We start from the raw sequence: 20,604 nt of genomic DNA, 5'->3' as shown, positions 1-20,604 counted from the left end.
GTTTGCTGTCAGAACAGATAAAGACATCTCCTTGACAGAGAACACATGCATGGCCTTAGCATTTCAAAATCCAAGGCTTCACCTGTGAGCATCCCTTCATTCACAATGCAGCTTCCATCAATCAGGAGAGCATCACATGGGAGAGCGAGCTTTTTTCCATCTAAAAGGAGCATGTCTCCAGGGACTAAGTAACAAGACTCCAGCTCTTTGCAACCTGTAGAACAATAGAAAAAGGAACTTTTCTTATGGTTAAGTACTGAACAATTAGAAAAAGTCTCAAGGCACGCACACACACATGCCACACACCCAGCATCACTAAAATTCTACACTGCATGACTGAAGACCAGTGCTTCTTAGATGTAACACTGGCTGAAAAAACAACAGCACGTAACACAGCTCTTGTCTAAACATCTCTCTCCAAGTGGGTGTCTTAAGTTTCAATTTCTTGGTGTCCATAAAACATGGACACTCATCCAAGGCCTTTTTCATCTCCCATCACCCTAGCAGTTGTCCATCTTGTCATCTTTAAGAGGCAAAAATAGATAGAATCCCTATTTTATGGACACAGATCTGAGACACTGAAAAGAAAGTGCATACCTCAGGGGGAGCCATATAACTAGCCTCCTTGAAAATAGTTCTCAGGGTATTTGACAAGATTGTGAAAGTAGACTATAACAGAGCAGGGAAGCAGGTCTTGGAAGGCCAGAGTTGTTATCTAGTTGCTTGTTTGTGAAATTAAATTTTCCAAGCTGTTCTTAAATCTTAACACAAATTACAAGGTTCACCTGTATCATTAAATACAGACAATAATGATACTGGTGCATCATTACCAAGCACACAGGCTGTGCCCACACTTTTCTCCTCCCTGCCCACCTCACCTCCCTCTGCCCCGCTCTCCCTGCAGCTCACCCATCCCATTTCAGCATTAGAAATCAACAGGAGCTGTGCAATTCCTGATACATTTCAACACATAAGTTAATTATACAGGCTGGTGAGGAAAACAAGATGCAAATTATTCACCTTCACTCTTGGTGCAGACTGTGACCTGGACTTTGTTATGCTCCTCAACGAGGTTGTGCAGCTTAGTAGACTGCTGTTGATGGGAAAGCAATTACAGTGTTGAAACTCAATACTCAAGTGAAGCAGTAGGTTGCAATTCAATGATCATGCTAACAGCACAGAAACTAAACTCTGCTGAGTTATCCACGGCAGGTTTCACATTGCTTGTTAGAAGTGAGGGTGCAAGTTCACAGAGTTAACCTAGAACAAGTTGCTGTGGGAACATGAACCTAATTTTCTGTTTGCTTCTGATTCATGCTGTTGTATTGCCCTCAACCTTTAAGGTGGTATTCCTGCTCCATGACAGAGAAAGTCTCCTTGGCTGCAACACTGCTATCTGCAGTCCCTCAGTAGAGGCTTCCTTTGTGATTAAAAGTTTTATCCTTTCTAGAAGGCTATCAACAGGGCAACCAAATTGTAACGGGTAATGCTACAAAGCCTCCACTGCAAGAAAAACAGAAATTCTAATTTATCTGCATGTCTGTGCTTTGACAGTTTTTGCAATCTAATTCAGACAATTACATATCCTGACACAATGATGGAGTCAACTGTCATTGCAAGGCCATTAGAGAGTAACCCTTATCTTGATTTAAAAGTTGCAATTGCAAAAAGCTAATCCCTGGATGTGGGTTTCTTCATTAGCATTGCTTGTCTGAAGATGCCAAGCCAATTCAAAGAATATCTGGAGCACCCAAACACTGCAATTCATCCTGCCAAAATTATCACTCACACAAGAGAGCCAGTCTTGCCAAAGAGAGCCAAATGGACCATATCTGCTCTGCAATACCAGGACAGACACCAACACTTTAAGTACAAATATTTGCTCAGGGAGCTGTGAGTGCTTGTTCAACAGGGGAGTGCTAGTCATCCTACTAGCACAGAGTTACAAAAACATGATGGCACAGCACACGTGTGCTGGCAAAAGCCCTTGCTGAGATAAGAGCACTTGGCAGAGCAGAGGGTGCACAGGGGTGTTCATTAGCACAGAGCATACTGAGCATCCACTGCCTAAAATCCCACAAATCTGGGGGCCTGGGACCTATGCAGAGAACATGCCCATAGGAAAGCAGAGTTCATTCAAAGAAAAGCCAGCTCCTGGAAGGACAAACTATTGCCTCCTTCTGGGCAGCACTTCACAGAAGTTTGCTATACTTCCTTTTCAAGAACCCTTTCAAAGGGCTGAATCTTGTTGTTTCTCAGTAATTTAGAGCAGGAACAATGATTTTATCAGCAAATTTAGACAATGTGACCCATGTCTGGCTCTGAAGTGGCATGTGAGCTCAACAGTCTGGTCAGGTCAGCCCAGAGCTGTCCTCCATTTAACCCTGCCACCACCTCTAATCACAACATGCTGCCTGCAGGAACTGTAATTCTCAATGCTGCCCTCTAACCCTTGTATTTTCCCTGAAGATTAACAAAATATTTACCAGGACCCAGGAACCCCAGTTCCTTTTTTCTTTCAAATATTAACAATACAGATGAATGTGATACCTAATATCCAGACCCAAGAGACTTAAATTTTGCCTGCCAGACTCCAGTTCCCTCTGCTCTTTCCTATCTGTACTTTCATTCACATAGTTTCTCTTTTTTCTCTATTATAACCTTTCCCCATATGTTTTTTTCCTTCCCTTTGTATTTCAAAAGGGTTCAGAAATTAAGGAAATGGTTTTAAGGAAATGTATTCCAAACTCCCAGCAGGAGTGTCCTCTGATTCCAGCAGAAAGCACCAGGAACCTCACCTGGCTGGCATGAGGATACTTGATGGCAGGCAATGCTGTGTGACTCATCTCAGTCTATTTGCCTTTGCCACAGCAACTGAAGGTTTCAGATTTATCACAGGTGAGTGCTTTAGGTCAAAAAGTGAATGGATTGAAAACTATTAGAAAATTCTTCCTAGCAGCTGTATCTATGGTGGCCCCATATTGAACAAATTAGAGAAATAAAAAGTCATGTTTCTTTTTGCTGTTAAGACCTGTTATTCAGCAAACCTCAAGAGCAGTGAATCCTTCTGAAATTACAGTAGGAACCATACTCATGGATATAGTCCACCTTCATAAAGTCTTACAAACCACAGGTATCAGGCTTCAAACTTCTTTAATTCTTGGGAAGTTCAAGACTCCTAGGCATGACCCTTTTAATTCTTTTACAGTAATAGATCTGTAGTAATACAGCAGAATACACAGCAATAAAAATAACCAGAAAGAGCATATAAATAGGACTTTGTGATAGATGGGATTGCTAGTAGAGTGCAGGATGCTGAGCTGGCAGCCTCCAACAGCAGACTCACCTGTCTCAGGTCGTACACGGTTAAGACAACAGAAATGATCGACAGAATTATGATGGCCACCGAATATTCAATGTAGCCCTGGCTCAGCCACAGTGTGAGGGTGAAGGCTTGGAACACATAAAAGGGGTTTAAAATCTGCAAAAGCAAATGTAATACACATCAGGGGATGGATATGACATGTCAGAAGACATCAAGTGTGAGAAGAGGTAAGAACATTTAATTACAGAATCCAGGAGTTTCAAACAGCAACTTAAAGGGCTGTTTTGCCATCCCAAGGCAGCATTTTTCATGGCTGCTTTAGAGCGTTAATAATAATTTAAAAATTCTCCAGCTCTGACTTACTAGCTCACACATAGTTTGTCGTGATTGTAATTAAAAGCTGTTGTCAACCAGTTACAATGCAGTAGCAACTATGCTGGCAACTTGAAGTCAGACTTCAGGGACTTCAAGTCAGTTGGTTTCCCACTGTAGCCAGCTAACAAAGGTGACCTTAACATTGCTGCATCTAAGTAATTGCCACACAGGAGACTACTCAAATGCGGGGGGAGGAAAAAAAAGAGGCTGAATTACCATAACAGTCTTTAATACATTGTGAACTCCAAAAGTGGCTGTGAATGATATTTACTTGGAAAATTATAAAGAAGAGCTAATGGTCTGTGAGGCCATCAGTAATCAGTCTTAGACTACCACCAAAACAGAGGTTTGATTTCCTTATACTTTCATATTTTTTGCTACTCTACCCAGTGTCAGCCTTACAATACCAGTCATCCCTCACTTAATTGTGTTATGCTAAAGCAGGTCACAAGCCCCACTGAAGCCTGAAAATATAACTTTGGCTATTGTGGGGTCAGACATTTGCCCACTACTTGACTTGTCTGAAGGAGTAAGAGACTTTTCTGTGGAACTGGTATAACTAAAATAGCCGCTGAAAGAGCCTTCTGCATAAGGATTAGAGTTGAAATGAATTATTCATCTGACAAATCTGGTCCCTCAATGAAAATTTAATATTTTCTTCGACATTCACTAGGACAAAGACACAGACACTAAATCAGGGTGCCAGCCTTTGCACACTTGCAGCTATCTCTGGACAAAAATACCACAAGCTTGTGAGGACCAATCTGCCTCCAGGCATCACCATTAATATTTCAATCATGAAGCTTCAGCCCTGGATAGAAGTGCAAAGTTCAAATTAAATAAACTTTTTAGAGTGCCACACTGGAGTTCTCTTCAAAACCATCTCCAGAGGGCACTGAAAGGTTGGTAACATCAAATCCAACCAATTTCAGGAGCCCTGAAGTTTTTTGCATATTTTGTAGGGTTTCAAACAAGTTCCACTTAAAGTTCAGACACATACTATCTTGGAGTCCTAGCATTCATAGCTCTTTTCCAATGTAAAGACATACACATAGCATCCCGAGTCCATTAAAGTGACATTATACTGTGTGCAAATTTCTGCTTACAGATTGGCAAAAATATATGTCCAGCATTTCTAGGTGCAAATCTTACACAGTGATGGCACAGTGATAGTCTGGCTTACTGACCTCTTTAAAAAGTAACTTCCAAATCGGACGAATTTCAACTTCAATGGCATTAGGTCCACACACCAATTGCCTGTTGGAGGATAGAGAAGAGTTTCCCATGTTATAGCTTAGTCATGCAGGACAAAACTTTTTGTGGAGAATCATGCACCCAAATAACATTAACTATACTCTAAAAACTTAAGTCCCAGAGGCACCATATGGCTGAGCAAGACACAAAAATCTGCGGGGAAGCTAGAGAACTTTACACAGAGTCAGAATTTTACTGTTTTCTTGCTGAAAAAATCATAACTTTGTTGCTAAACCCTGTGATGAGCTTTCTAGAAGGCTTTTAAGGAGATGATGTCAAAGAAAGCCAGTCATGTCTTGCTGTGCCCTTAACCTCAGCTGGAACCAGTGTTGTTTTCCCCACACTTACCCTGGCATTGCTCAGAACAGAAAAAACACCTTAATACAGCATGAGGGATAACAATTTTACACCTCTCCAAATGTCACCCACACCATTTGCACTGCTTTACTACTAAGGAGAATGGTAAAAACCTCATTCAAATTTGAAAGGAAGAATTAACAGGTGACACTGTCATAATTATCTCATACATCTATTCATACACAGACCGTACCTGATCTTCTGTTCTTCCTTTGTCAGGCCAGCTCCAAACTTGTGGTGAATGCTGTGACACGTGTTGCTGTCTTCTAATGATCTAGGGTAATAGGAGAAAGCTTAAACAAGGGAGTCCTGTACCACAAAGGGTTTTGTAAACAGGTTTTTGACACTCACCCAACTTTTTTGAACATTTTTACAGAATAGTCCCAAACATAACGGATTTTCTGCACCTGGATACATCTCACCTGCAAGACCAAATAGCATAAATTACTTCTGCTGTTCAAGGGAAAACCACCTCACTGTAACAGAAATCCTTGACAGTGTTTCAGGAGAAAACTTGAAGTGCCTCGGCTCCTACTGTCACTCACTATCTCTCCTGTCACTTACCTTTAGCTGTGGCTTCATTACAGCTCTGTTTATGACAGAATCTTTATCAGCTACAAGAGGACCATCTGCATTACTACCAACAGGTAGTGCCAATGTGGATAAATCAATCCAGGTCACCTTCTTCCAGGTGTATCTCTGAAACTCATCCTAGAGAAATTGAGTACAGTTCAGTGACAAGTCCAAAATGTTGCCCATGATAACAGTTCCTGACTCTGGGAAGTAAATATGAGATTACCAGAGAACTACAGTATTGTGGCATCCTTGCAATCAAAGCAAATGTAAGCCCATAGTAACAGGGGTGTTGGCATCTGTGTTCTAGTACTAATCAGAAAGCACAGAAAGGTGATGTCAGTTATCTCCATTTGCTTTCATTCATGCTGCAAAGCAACTCCAAAGATGAAGCTAAACCAGAAGATGTGCTTCAACAGATACTGTATAGATATTTTGTCTATGGGATTAGAGTAGAGCTAGTTGGAAGTAAAAGCCTTCTCAAATACTTCCTGTGTGGACATTGAATCCTCAGCACTGGGTACTTTGCTCTACAAAACTTCTGTAATTCTGTGTTTCTTCTTATTCATCCACAGCCAAAAGCAACTCAGCTTTACTGCTACAGATGCACATCGGACTGAATCACCCTTTAATCAATTTAGTTTAAATAAACTACTTACAATGAACAATAGATGAGTCATTTTGTGGTTTGAGTGTATTTATACTGGCAATATCAGTTCAACATTGTGCACTGAGTGCACATTTGCTCTGCTGGAGTTGGCTTGGGTTTCAATTTACAGCCACGTAGTCTTAGAATATAACTAATACCTGAAATCTAGCTCTCCACTTCCAAAAGTGGAAAGTGTTATTAATCTGCTGCATTGTGCAGACAAATACAGACAGGCTGTCCCATCTGTGAAAACAATGGGTTCTGGAAATGCCAAGGAGCAGGAGGATCACCTACTGTTGTTCGGAGCAGAACAATTTCTGCTTCTTCCAAGCTGCAGCGGATGCAGTTTGCCCACACATCCCACTCAGGCTTCCAGTAAAACAGCAGCAGCAAAGCTCCACAGGACAAAATGTATCCAGCAATGCACAAGACCCTCCGCCAGCCTTGGGTTTTGTAGCCAAATATCTCCTGCAAAGCAAAGAGAAAACATGCTTTGTTAACAGAAGTGCCCAAGCTTATTGAAAAGATAGGATGGTGACTGAGGCCCTCCCTGACTCAAGGTCAGTGTTGGAAATTAGAGTTTGCTGAATGATAAAACCTAGTTAAGCACACAGCAGAGCTGCTGAACAGAGGATGCTTCTGGGGCACTGCTGGCAGGGGATTCTTCTCACATCAGCTCTTCCAGGATTAATGAAGAATTTACTCTACTCCGGAGCTTTTGTCATCAAGATTGCAGCTGACCCTTCACAGTAACAGATCTCTCTCTGCTGTGCTGGCACTGAACACCCTGCCTGACACCAAGGGGGGATGTCTCCAGGCAAATTTATTGCTGGCTGCTGAAATCTACCTTGCAGCAGGGGCACAGAATCTGCCCCAGGGTAAGAAAACTGCTAAGAGGGGGGCAACTCCTCTCAGATACCAGCTACCCTATCCACTGGTGTGTTAGCTTCCACTGCATACACCTTATCCTGAAAACAAATATGGAACGGCTCTTTTTGCTTTATACACTCTCTTCCTTCAACTTAATCCCCACGTCATCAGTTACCTTCCCTGCTTTCCCTTTCATCTTTATAGTCCAATTCTCATCTATTCAGTAATACGTCATAGTCCACAAATGAGACTAAATCCATAACTTTAGTTTTTCCCCTTGACAAAAACTTTGGATTTTTTCACCCTTTTTTTTAATACCATCTATGGGACTAACAATAACTTTAATGCCTGCAGCATAAGTGGATCCTGCACTAGGTGTTTTAGCAGCACTCTGAAGGACATGAGGAAAGGAGGAGACATTCCACCTTCAGCTGGTGCCTCACAGCACCCAGGGATGCCATCCTTTTGAACATGTCATCCACCTGTAACCTGGCCTCAGCTCTCATGGCACTGAGACAGCAGCCATGGTAGATGCCATACTGGCTCTGTAGCCCTGTGAGTGCCCTTTTCTGCTTCCCCACAGGCACCCAGGCAGGAACCCTCAGGAACCCATGGGGCTCACTTTGTGCATCCCATGCTATGGCAGACTATAGACAAGTTTATTTGGCAAAAGAATCTTTTTTTTTTTAAGCCTGAAATAAGAACCAAGAAAAAGAGATCAAGTTTTCCATGATGTACGTACTGCTGAAAAAAAAAAATAAATCAATAACAAAAAACCTGTTTGCCCTCAAATGTCTTCACTCCTGCTGCAGTGATCTATTTGTTTCCTTACACAGGGCACCTCAGCTGTCCTCCTCACTTCAAAAAGCCCAGCTCTAGGCAATTCCTGACATAACACTCTAGGGCTGATGAGAAGGGCAGGAAGGCACTCACCTCAGGAGGAAGTGGAGGATGCAGTCTCATCTGGACCATTGCCATGCCACCAGCAAGGTGCTGCCAGCCATCAAGGTAGTGAGCTTGGGGGCTGCAGGAGAGGCTCAGGCAAGGAGCTGCTGGAGGAGCCCCGTACCATCACTGACCCAGAGGGCAGCAGGTGTGTGATGCACTTGCCCCTGAGGAGGTACCAAATGGCTCTGCAGCCTTAGGCAGAGGAAGTAGAAGGAAATGCTATTGCATATCTCCTTGTAACTACACTGAATGTTTTTCCATAACAGCTTGCAAAGTGAAATACACAATGTGATGGGATAGTGTAACCTACTGACACAGCTTATATGGATGAGAGGGGGTGGAAGAAATGGTGTTTTAATTAAAAAAAGAAAAAAAAAAGAAAAAGGAGGAAGTCCCCCATCTGAAATAGAGGTCAGAGAAATTCCAGAACTACTGGTGCTTTACAGGACAGTTTGCAACAAAGCAGACCTCCTTGGAGAGGGCTTGTACAAACAATTTGCACTGGTTCAACTTCAAATATAATTTTCAAGTGATTTAAAGGCAGTGGAGAAAGCACCTATTCAGGTTTAAGAGAGCAATTAACTTGATTTATCTGGACTCTGATCATAATCAACAAACTAAGCTGAAATCAATGAAGCTCAACTGAAATAAAGACAATCATGCAGCCTTTACACCAGGTTGGAAAATCCATTTCAAACCAGCTACGGAACTTTCAGATGTGTAGTCCTGCTATATGCAAAATATTATTCGTTCAGAGACATAATACTACAAATGTAACTACAATAAGCACAGTGTTTCCAGGGTGGGAGGACAGTGTCCACAAGGATGGAAATTCAAGGAGCACTTTGTTTGTTTGCCTTTTCGTAGACAAATTGTTATAAATTCACTCCAAACACAGGCCTGGGAAACAAGGTGCCTGTCGCAGGGTGGCTGGAATGCCAGGAGGCATGTGGGACCACAACTCATCCATCACCCCCCAGGGACCAGAGACAACCAGATCTTCAGCCAAAGGTGTGGGGAAGGCTGAGGAAGAGCTGTGGTGCTGGGCAAGAGCAGGGCCAGGAGTCACCCAGCGAGAGCATTCGGGGATTTTTGGCGCAGGCCGAGCCAGGGCCATTGGCAGCCAGCGGGGCTGTGGTGCACAGGCAGGGCCCGGTCCTGCACTCACAATGTCCCCCGGGCCAGGGAGGTGACCTCAGCTGGCACAGTCAGCCCCCATTGACCTGCAACACACGGCTGATCAACAGGATCACCTGCACAGAGGAGGTAGGCAGCCTGTCCTCAGAGGAGATGGATACGTGCTGGGTGTCCACACTGCGCATGGAGGGAAGCGCTGAAGGCTGGGGCTGAGGGAAGGCACCCCCATGGCTGAAATACCTCACTGAGACTGTCTGCAGGCACGGGTTTCCCAAGAAGGGCAGCGTCTGGAAGCAAGGCTGCTCCGGCAAACAGGATGTCAGGATGGTGTCTGATGAAAAGCACTGCTCATCCTGATGCAGACAGCCTTGCACAAGGCCAGCTGCACCCAGGGCAGGGCCAGGGCCCTTCTCCACAGGCTGGATGGGGCAAAAGAGGTGTCTCCTGGAAGTGGGTGCAGCTTATCTGAGATGCACAGACTCCCAGATAAAAGGCTGCTTCTGGCAACAGCTTCACTCCACCCTATCCATCAAGGAACTGGCATCTTCATTGCTTATTATGCAAGTAGAGACAGGCATCAGGGGACACATCCACACACCAAGCAGTAACCCCTTGAAGAACGCTGTCTGTTGCAGTCAGTGTGACACAGATGATCACTAGCTGACTCCTTACCTGTCTCCCACTGCAGATTTCTTTCATTTTGTGCTGAATCCAGGCTGCTGCAACTGGCTTCAGTGCCCTAGTCTAGATCAAGCTCATATAAGCATCATACAAATCCCATCAGGAATTTACTGAAGGCAACCAGGGAAGCTGAACACCTCCCCACTATTAGTAGCCCTGCAAGCAATCCTGATTCAGAGGTGCAGCTGTGCTCTGCAGTGAAGAATCTCTCCCACCTGTGTATGCCCTGAGCATCAGCATTCACATGACAGAGTGTCAGACATGACAGAGACACTTTCTCTGTGCCCAAGGCTGGGCAAACAGTGACACCAGAGGTGCTGGGAACCACTGGTTAGAAGCCTCTGCTTGCAGAAGAGAGAATCCTGTCCTGGGGTAACATGATGCTGTGCTTCCAGTGCCTGCAGCACATACAGACCTCCAGCAAATACAAGAGTGGCAGGACTGTATTTTACATCTGTGCAAAGGTTTCTACTTCTGTGCCCACTCTGCACTGGAAATATTTGTATTCTAGTTGTTCTTTGCACAGAAAGTTTGAGGAGAAAGTCTTACTCCCACCCTTGCCAGGCTCTGTGTAATCACTCCATGTTTCCAGGTAGAGTTTCCAATTCATTGTGTTTGCAAAGCGCTCACTTAGTGTAGCCCTTCCAGGCTGCTGCTGTGATTACCATCAATAATCACAATCAAAGAGAGAAAGTAGATCCCATTAACATTAATAAAAAGCACTCATAAGGATGAGATTCCTGCCACAAGAGCTGCAGTAGACTGGTCACTGCCCAGTCTTCCAAGACCTGGTAAGAATCAAAGACCCTTATATTTCAGGAGACATGATTTAATCACTGCTTCAGACAACTGTCCAGCATAAAACTCATTTGTAAGCACTTTCCCTATGACTTGCTTTCTGATACATAATGACCCAGTGAGGGAAAGGGTACCCATTAGAAGAGATCCACGTAATAAGGAGGGAAAAGACAATGGAATAGGCAGTGGGGAAAGGGACATTGCTCCCTAGCCAGATGACCTCTGGTGAGCAAGAGGTCTTTACCATATTCTATGCCTTTGGACAGAAGTGTCATGTTCCTCACTCAGCTCTTACTTTGCAAAAACCAATTTGAGTCAGCAAGGACTCAGGGTTTTGCCTTCACCAAGGCTAATTGAAGAGACAGTGCCCAAATGAAGGTGAAGGTGAAGGTGAAGAAGCAGAGGCATATCCAAACTGGGCATGTAGGAAAAGAGGTGCACAAGGAAACCAAGACCCAGCACAGTCCCCTACTCCTTACCAGCTCATTTTCTTCACCCTTGTTGAGGAGCACACAGTGATCCTTCCAAAGCTTTTCCTCCATCTGTCCACGTTGTTTTCAGTCCCGGATATCCTTGTCAGTGAGGTCAAGCGATGTTGAATGCAGTTACTGACTTGAACTCAGGCCAGTGTTGAAGTCAGCCCTCACCAAAGTCCTGTTTGCTGCCTTTGAAAGACTCAGTGCACACGCTTCTTATTAGGCTGCTGGGAGGGGGAGGAAAATCCACCCTCACGTGTGAAGCTCTGAAATGCCTGCCTTATGTAAGCTGTGTGTTTCTCTGCCTTCTGGCTTTGCTGTGGGGTGGGACTGGCTGGGTCTGAGCTTCAGTGGCTGTGGGAGAGAGGGAGGGCACCTGCTATCCTGTGTGCAGGAGATGTCTCTGCACAGGGCTAGGAGGGAAACTGAGCCACAAAGCAAGGAGAAGAGTGGGAAAGTACTGCAGCTCAGTGCAGAGTTGACCCCAGAACAGCCAGGTGAGCACCAAGGACCACCTCCAGCGTGTCCAAAAGAAACATTTAGTCTGGGGAGATCACAATGTATGGGCCTGGATTTGGTTTCAGCACATGCTGGAGCAGTGGTTTTCAGATGTGAATCCAATCTGAAATTCCCCAGTAGCTCTGGGCATTGAATATTCAGGAGGATTTTCTGACTTACGGGATAATAAAATACTCAAACAGGCTACATATGTCAGGGGAAATCCCATACAAAAGATGATTCTAAAGAAAAACAGGACATAATTTTCCAAGGATGACTTAAGGACAGGTAGATCTGGCCTCAGAGCAGGGAAATGGATGAAGTAACTACACCAGATCACCACCAGTCTCATGCTTCTGTGATTTCTGCAGAAATCCTTGTCAAAGCTCAGTAAAGCACACACCTTAACTACAGCAGGGCAGTGGATCTCTGTCATTCTTTCTGGACCATGCCATTTATTCATGGGACCAACCAGTTTGTAATGAGACACCTACACAGCTGTGTTTGCCAGGACTTAGATTTCTCCAGTCCCACCTGTATTTTTTCTTGTGTATTTTCTGCTGGTTTTGTCTTTCTCCTGGTGTTCCTTTCATTCTATCCTCATCTTCCTGCTTCCCTGGGCTCTGGTCAGGTTTATTCCCAGCACTGTGAGTGTCTGATATCAAGTTATTTAAAAAAATTTAGCTGTGTTGAACAGCTGAACAGAGCTATTGAAAACCAAAGCCATGCTTGATTTTGACCCTGCTATCCCAGTGTCTAGCTGCTACTGGCTACCAACTGGATCACTTATACCAGCTTATACCAACTGCCCTTGCTCTTCCTCTACCTGCTGAGCCACATCCATCTCATAGGCTAGGTTATCTGAGTGCAGTCCTATTTCCTGAGAATGACTATTTTAGAGCTTTCAAACAGACCAGAGGCTTAATGACTGCGTTTTTCACCTCACCTGCAGGCACGGGTGCCAAGAAGGTAAGTTTACTTAGAAGTTGTCCAGGTTTGTCCTGATCTCTTGAGAAGTGCAGAAGACACGTGATGCTGATAAGCACAGTGAACTTTCCAGTAGCAGCCAAAATGGTCCAAACACTTGCTTGGTATCTATGGGCACTGTGCACCTTCAGGCATCAGAGGTGTTGTAGCTGTACCACAACAACACACTCTGTGCACTAATCCAGTATCATGGAGAGGATAGTGGGTCAGTCCATTAGGGACACTGCTCTTACAGGGCCAAATGTCTCCAGCACTGGACTAACTCATCCCCAGTGAACTCAGGGGAAATGTGCAGCTCTCTATGGAACCTCCTTCATCTGGGTACACATGGGCAAGAAAGACTTGGGGAATTGCTCCAAAACATGCCGCCTGCCCGCAAAGCAAATAGAACTTCTGTTCAGATAGGCTGAAAGCTGACAGGGAGCATGGCATGGTGCATTGTCTGGGGGAAAATGAGTGGATAAAGGCATCCCAGAATCACTGCTGGCTACTGGTCCCTTCCACCCGTCACCAGCACTTGCTGCTCTGAGCCTCTCAGCTTATCAGACTGTTTTGGCACTCTCCAAAGAAGAATAATCAAGACAAGCCTGAATCACAGCCTGCCTCTAAGCCTTCTCTTCCCTTTTCCATAGCACTGCTCACGTGAAGCCTTCAGCATCAGCATCCATCTGCAGGGCTGTGTGTTATCCAGGGTAACATGGTGGGACACAAGCAAGGCAGCATCACCGAGGGGCTCCTGAAGATTTTGTGTGTGACTCCTGCAGCAGGAGCCAAAACACTTGCTGCCTTGCCCAGGTCCCTTGGCTGTATATTTCTATTTGTTATCTGAATACCTCACCTGGCTATCTCCCTGAGAGTCTGCAGAGTAGTGTGGAGAAGGTAGCTTGGGTTGCTTGGGTCTCTGCATTGGCTTTTGCAGACACTGAAGATGCATGGCTGAGGAAGGTGTATCAGAAAGCAAGAGAAAGGCAGCAACGATAAGGTGAGAGAGTTGTTCAGAGTTCTGCCTTTGTCACCATTTCCCTGAGATGCCAGGCAAGACCCCTGATTTTGCACAGGGCATTATGCCAAGAGGCAATTGCAGCCTTCCTGGGTGACAAGTAAAACCAGAGGCTGTGACCCCATCTTCACTGGACCTCTACAGAAAACAAACCCTTCCAGAGGGTAGTCCAAACCTCTTCAGTTCAACTCCAGTTTTGAATAGCTGCTGGAGAGCCATGGCTCCAGTCCTTCTTCAACTGCTTAGTCAGGATATGGGGGATCTTGGCATATTATGAGTGGGGTAAATCTGGAGAGCAAAGAGCTCCCTGCCCAGAGCCGCAACAGGGGGAGGCACAGAGAGACAGGAGAGGGACATGCTGGGGCTGCCTGCCATTTTTCATCCTCTGACTTTTTACAGCTTGAACTCTCCTTCCTCGCTGGTCCACAGCAGGTCCAACCTTAATGTTCTTTCTGTCCTTTTCCTGCTTTGTGAACTTAATAAAGCTCTGTTTTTGCTCAAGTACCAGATGTCCATTGAGCTGTAAGGAAATGGGAAGCTGTATCCATTCCAAAAAGTTGTTCTGAAATATAAGGAAAACAGCAGGTAATCTACAGAAAGCAGTAAAATAGCACCCTCTGTCCCCAAAGAAGAAAAAATACATTTATAATTAAGTTTATATTTATTTCAGCAAAGTGGCCACAAAAATGAGCAATCTCCTCTCCCCAGAAATTTAAAAGGCAGCTACAGCAAGTATTTAATATCTCTGGTACCTAACAACACAACATATTCCCCACTGTTCACAGCCCAAACTACCGGTAATCTGCCACTTGTTCCAGCTGCTCTCCAGGCCATAGGGCTGACAACTCTCCTTTTTGTTCTGCTCCTGGATATACTCTTTGTTTCTCTGAGGATCCCGTCAGTGTCCAGGGCCCTTTCCCTGTGGCACAACTTCCAGGCAGAGGAAGAAAATCAAACTTGGGTATCATCTACACCAACACCCCTGAACTTTGGAGACAGCACCATGGTGTCTTCAGCTCTCCAGAGGTACCCTCTGTCACCAGGAGGTGATCACCAAGCACAGCTACGTTGGGTAGTTCCACATGTCCTCATGTTCTACCCTGAATTGTATGCTTGCCTAATCTTACAACAACGCAGTCACTGGGGCAGAAAGACCAGTCCAGTTGAATGACTGTCTTGCTTTGGACTGGTGCCACAGGCCAGCATGTCCACATTCCTGCTCTAGCATCTGCATCAAAAGGATGGGGTGCTCCCGTACAAGCTGTGCTCTGAAAGACTGTAAAGATTTAACAGGAGCAGCAACAGAGCACTGTGAGAGGCAGCTCAAGGCTCTTACGTAAATCAGTAGTGAGTGGGCAGTAAGCAATGTGTAAGGGTGATCACAAGGAGGAATCGAGTGGCAGACCAGAGGCTGAACACAAGGAACAGAAGGAAACTGCCATTTTCCAGGGATGCAGCTCCTGTGACCTCTGCAGAGCTCTGCTGCTCTACAGGAACAGGCAGCTCAGAGTAGCTGTTCAGCACTGGCTGGCATGTGTGTGGTGACTGCATGTGGCAGTAAAACTTTGTTCATTGAAAAATGGCTGGGAGCTATGTAACCAAGATTTATCTGGCCTTGGGTGGGGTGCAAGAAGGGAGTAAGACACAAATGAAATGTGCTTCTTATTTTCTGAACCCATTCCTGGGTCCAAAAGCACTTCTTCCAGCATCTTCCAAGTAATCTGTAGGTTCAGGAAAAAGAACCTGTTATGATCTCCTGATGTTCTCTTTCTCCCTCCAGACTCACTCTCACCTTGAAATAAGGTGCTCCTTCACCTGGAGCAATGTATTCTGTGGGCTAGGAGAAAGGCTGGGACATTTGCACAATAAAGCTGAAGGCTTGTGTGCTAACCCTGTCTGCTAATCGTGTAGGAAATACTGAAGATACTGATTAAACAAGACACGTAGATGGATCTTTTCTGACTCCCTTTTACCTACAATGATCTATACTGAGTAATCAAAACTATGTTTGTGACAAGCATCTCCCATGGTCACCAGCCACAAGGGATATTGTGAAATCAGGATACTCTAAAACAGGAACACATATGCCTTGTATTTGAGACCCAGAGGACACTTAGTTAATTTCTTAGAAGAGGAATCATGTCCCAGTTGCCGATAGCCAGCCAGGAAGAAATTTGCAGTCTGGTTTGGCTGAGGCTGTGCCATTCCTCATATGCATTTGGTAATTAACCCATGGTGCATGGCACCATCATGCCACACAACATGACCTTCCTAGCTGGGGGGCTGCATACCATCTACCCATAAACTTGAGAAAGGCTGTAGAGTGGTTCAGTAATGTGTAATGGGAATGTCCATGCAGAATGCTTCGTTTTTCCAAGATGAAAACTTCAGAAGACATAAGGGCAAGTACTGAGTCTTCTAAATTCAGCTCTTGGCACCAGACACCTGCAACATGTGATAACTGGATTCTTTGTTTGCTCTCCCTGAAGAGGGTAATCCAAGTACCAGATATTTGTGCTTTCCTTATCAGGTTCCTTGTCCCTGCAGCACCCTCTGTAATGCTCCTGATGAGATGTATTGTGCATCACATTCCTTAGACAAAAAGGTGCTCTATGTGAGTGAAAAGCTTGTATGTCTCATAAACAGTTCTGGCTTTGTAATATTACATACACCTACAGCTACTATTGGCAAGGGTCTGCATCCTTTAAACTGAGCCTTGTTCCTCTGTTAGTGGTGAGTGCTGCCAAGCAGGCTGAGCTCTAGCGGGCTGATGAGCAGACAAACACTGTGATGACTGTTTTAAGACAAACAAGTCATAAAAAAATTAGGAAGGACAAAAATAAAAGTGATTTTCTTCTTTCATTAACTAGGGCAAGTGTGTTTCAAAAGAAAAAACAAGTTTTGAAATTAGCTGTTCAGAGTGGCTGCATGGATCAGCAGCTTGGCTGTGCTCCTGGGAGTCTGCCCCTTTGATTCAGTTGCAGAAAGCTGACTAGGACGGACAGTGTCTGCTGGCAGAGATCACTGGGGGATCTGTCCAACTGGTGTCCACTGCCACTCACTAAATGAGAAAGTGAGCCTTGAACTTCAGTCCTCCAGAGGATTCTTCGGCTGTGTATGCATAGCTTGGACTGCAGACAGGGACTGTAGAAGCCACGTCCAGAGCTGTCCACGTACCTCTGCCCTTATGCAGCCTTGGAATTAGCAAAACAATTTCATAATACTCCTACAGAACAACTCTTCCCATCAAGTGGCTGAGTTTTACTTCTGTTTCTCTACTGTTTACTGCATTAGACGTTGGGAGGAAGTTCCAAGCAGTAAATTCAAACACTCAGACAGGACTGAGTGCCTATATTGCACCTGCAATGAGGATGGGCAAAAGGAGCATGGCAGGTGCCTGGAAGACAAACAGCAGGTTCATGCCATTCTGTTTTCCAGAAGTACAAGATCTTTTCAAATTAGAGAGACCCTCAAACTGCAAAATGACGCCATGAATACTGAACACACTTGAAGTTTTTTCTTACTTTTTTCTTATTTTGCTTATTTTTCCTCCTGACCCTAAATACATTCCCTGTCCAAGTTTGAGGGGACCAGCACAGCACTAGAATGTGGACTGGGGCCTCTGATGTTCCACCAGAGGTGAGGGAGTAGAAGACAGGCTTTGATTTGTGTATATGAGCTAGATTCTGCAGCAAGGTTGTACATAACACATCGCTTGTCTCCCAACAGCCAGAGTTACACCATTTAAACAGCTTAGTGCAACTGGAACACACTCCATGTCTCTGCTGATTGAACTGTGGCTTATATCACTGAGGGAAGACAATAAGATGTGCCCCAGTATGGCTGGAGACATTGTACTTGCACAGGAAGGTGGAACGCAAGACAGACATCTTAAAGAGTGGTAGAGGTCAAGTAGCACCTAGCATCTGAATTTGGTTTCCTTGCAGGTAAAGCTGCATCCAGCAGCAAGCAAGCACTTCAGGTCTTTATCTTGTCAGCCCTAGAAGCGACACAGATTTGCCACAAGCTGACATTTCTATAGCATCTATTGTGTCATAAACACAAATTATATGCCTAATCTGCAATGGTACTGCAGCTGCCAGTTTATCGTATGCAGCAACATATTTCTTCTGTGCTGGAGTTCACAAATAGGATAGCAGATTTCATCTCCAAGGAAAATGTTACTGTATCTCAGAGAATGGCAGGAATAATTCCGCTCATCTGTTCTTACCAGTTTCTCCTGAAGTTACAAGGACTCCACTGAGCCCTTAGTCTTCCCTTAACAGTGGAGTTTGCTGCAACCCTCATTCTAACTTTGAAGACACTATTACAAACAAATGACAAAGATTTCTGGTTTGTGTCAAGTTGTGTGGTTTTGCCACATATTTGCTGTTAGGTAAACTGAAGTAGGTAGAAAGGTATTTACCCAATTTGCTTGTGTCAAACTTGTTTAATATTGTGAAAAAATTGCTTTGACTCAAACAAGTGTTTTATTCATGTTGCAACATTGTTTGTTTGTTGCTTGGTTTTGGTTTTAGTTTGGTTTGGATATTTTTTTCTTTTTAGGAAAAAAACCCAAACAACTGTTATTTTTTTTTATTCAAGTTAAACTCTTTTCAATCACTGTACTGGTACAGACATGTAAATCAAAACAATACATAATCTCTTCTGCTTTGCTCTTTCCAAAGCTCCTTTTTGCCCTAAAACATGAAAGAAATCTTTACTATGATTCCCAGACTTCCTGATTCTCTGGTTTTCTGTGACAATGCAAGACTGCTTTAGCATCAAGTAGGGAAAACAAATAGTTCCTAGTATTTAAGTGCTTCCAAATGGCTCCTCATCTCCACCCAAGAAAAGAATGGGAAAGTTTGAGCTTGAAAAACAAATTGTACAGTCAGTTCAGAGGGGTCAACTCCCCTGCACATCCAAATAAAGATGTGTTCCTCTTGGTCCTAAGCCTTCCTGAGAGGCACCTTGTTGTTATACGCAGCTGGTGACAGAGATTGCAAAATACAGTGAGCAGGAAGTCACCCTAACATGAAAGGGCTAAGAGGCTATATCCTGGTAGAAGATAATTTTTTTGAGTAGGTAAAACATGCAGAAATGCCTGGTGCTGTTGCATTTATGTACAGAAGAAGCAGAACAGCAGAGTGAATAAAGGTCACCATCAAAGGCTTACAGGTAAGGGATATGAGCTGATGTGTAGCATGTGCAATTATGGTAGGAAACCAGAGCAAACAACCTCAGATAGTTCAACATTAGAGCACATTGCAGATTTTAATAAAGTTATTCTGAGGCCTACCTGTCTCCCTGTCTTTTAATTCAGGTCTTAGGCCCTTGAAGGTAGTAATGCCTTCAATGTCTGCTTCTTTTGGCACTGGTACACCATGAGATGATGCCAGGCAGCAGACCAGCCGTGCAGCATCTGCTCTAGTAGAGCAAGCTCACACCACAAGGAACAGCATGTCCTTGTAGACCCACAGAATGAGACTTTAATTTGCAATTACCATGTGTTTCATTCTACTTTTTTAAAATGGATACCTCAAACAAATACCTCCTTCAAAGAAGCATTGTTAAACAATGAAATCATTCTGTCTTTAGGTCAATAGGTTTTTCACTCAGAAAATGCAACTGCCACAAGATTTAAACTGAGAAAAAGGAAAACAGGTTGCCTGTTAGCAGTGAACTAGAAATAGAGCTCTTCATTGCTCCCATTATGGGAGGGGCACAATGGTGCTAAGAGTGCATGCTTCTAGATGGCTCTTTTCTACTTGTTTTCTCAAAGGTGATGTCCTCAGAGGAGTGCTGGTGTTCGAATTAACTACTTCTCCGCTGGATAAGCCCCCATCTTTATGGCCTACATAATGTATATTATGAAAGGGATGCAGCAAAGGGGTATTTCAACCATTATTCCTTAACCAATATTCAGCAAGCTGTTCCATTTACAGCTGGTAGCCATTCATACATGGGCAAGGGGATAGGAGAAAAACTGCTGAGGCTTTATGCAATTATTGCAGCCAGCCTTTCTGCTTCCAGTTAATTTAAAATTAAACCAAAGCTGGTATGTCTTGGAGGGGGAGGAGGAGAGGGGTAGTGACAGGTCAGTCCATCCTCTTCTCTTATGTCTCTGAAGTAGTCCTTCTACAACCAACTGTACCTGTCCTGGACATATGTCCCCTGCAGTTTCCTTCAGAGTGCATCCTCATTGCTGTCAAATGCTGGATTGCTTTGGCCTCCCATATTTCTCTCTACTGATATTGTTACAGAATCTGAGAAGAAGGTTTCATTCAGAGGTGGCCATGCCAAGTCCTGCTCTAACACTCGCTGCAGTCTCTTGTAGTGGCTCTTTGAGTGGTACCCAAAGGTCCTTTTCAGCAGCAGCCATAAGGATCTGTTCTCAATGACAGCTTCCTGTAAAAGCAAGAGGAAAAGGAAGATTCTGAGGAATGTGGACAGAAGTTTCTGTCTTCATCCACAAGTGACACACTTTGCATGTACTGGAGGCCCAGGTCTCCCATCCTGTCCTCCTCATTTCCTTTAAATATCCTTCCACTGACCACTTCTCATACCAGCTCCATTAGAAAACTGGAACAATCTCCTCCTGACAGTCTTTAGGATTTGCGTAGAAAACACTGAAGGCTGTCCATATTTCCCTAGCCTAGGACAGGTCCTGATA

The 20,604-nt window shown here is 44.3% G+C and overlaps 2 protein-coding genes across 7 annotated transcripts in view; both read right to left on the bottom strand.

Annotated features, from left to right (window-relative positions):
- Positions 1–13,865, bottom strand: part of ATP13A5 (ATPase 13A5) — a 34,650-nt gene extending 20,785 nt beyond the window's left edge. For 3 of the 4 annotated variants that reach the window (XM_071752257.1, XM_071752259.1, XM_071752260.1), the window contains exons 1-9: positions 13,767–13,865; positions 6,828–7,001; positions 5,876–6,022; positions 5,663–5,733; positions 5,505–5,585; positions 4,888–4,957; positions 3,347–3,481; positions 1,021–1,093; positions 83–214 (exon numbers count right to left, since the gene is read on the bottom strand). In XM_071752257.1, coding sequence (XP_071608358.1) covers positions 83–214; positions 1,021–1,093; positions 3,347–3,481; positions 4,888–4,957; positions 5,505–5,585; positions 5,663–5,733; positions 5,876–6,022; positions 6,828–7,001; positions 13,767–13,862 — 979 coding nt within the window. In that variant the 5' untranslated portion in view covers positions 13,863–13,865. Of the gene's footprint in view, positions 1–82; positions 215–1,020; positions 1,094–3,346; positions 3,482–4,887; positions 4,958–5,504; positions 5,586–5,662; positions 5,734–5,875; positions 6,023–6,827; positions 7,002–11,446; positions 12,065–13,766 lie in introns of those variants that run through there. The other variant, XM_071752258.1, reaches the window with a different exon arrangement.
- A 523-nt stretch (positions 13,866–14,388) lies between these two features.
- Positions 14,389–20,604, bottom strand: part of ATP13A4 (ATPase 13A4) — a 42,011-nt gene continuing 35,795 nt past the window's right edge. The window contains exons 30-31 of one of the 3 annotated variants that reach the window (XM_071752264.1): positions 20,086–20,339; positions 14,389–14,490 (exon numbers count right to left, since the gene is read on the bottom strand). In XM_071752264.1, the coding sequence (XP_071608365.1) occupies positions 20,118–20,339 (222 nt within the window). In that variant the 3' untranslated portion in view covers positions 14,389–14,490; positions 20,086–20,117. Of the gene's footprint in view, positions 14,491–18,349; positions 20,340–20,604 lie in introns of those variants that run through there. The other 2 variants (XM_071752263.1, XM_071752261.1) reach the window with 2 other exon arrangements.

Source organism: Heliangelus exortis, chromosome 9 (genome assembly GCF_036169615.1).
Source record: "Heliangelus exortis chromosome 9, bHelExo1.hap1, whole genome shotgun sequence".
NCBI classification, from domain to species: Eukaryota; Metazoa; Chordata; class Aves; order Apodiformes; family Trochilidae; genus Heliangelus; species Heliangelus exortis.
The sequence above is the reverse complement of the archived record's forward strand: the minus strand, read 5'-3'. Positions and strand labels throughout refer to the sequence as shown.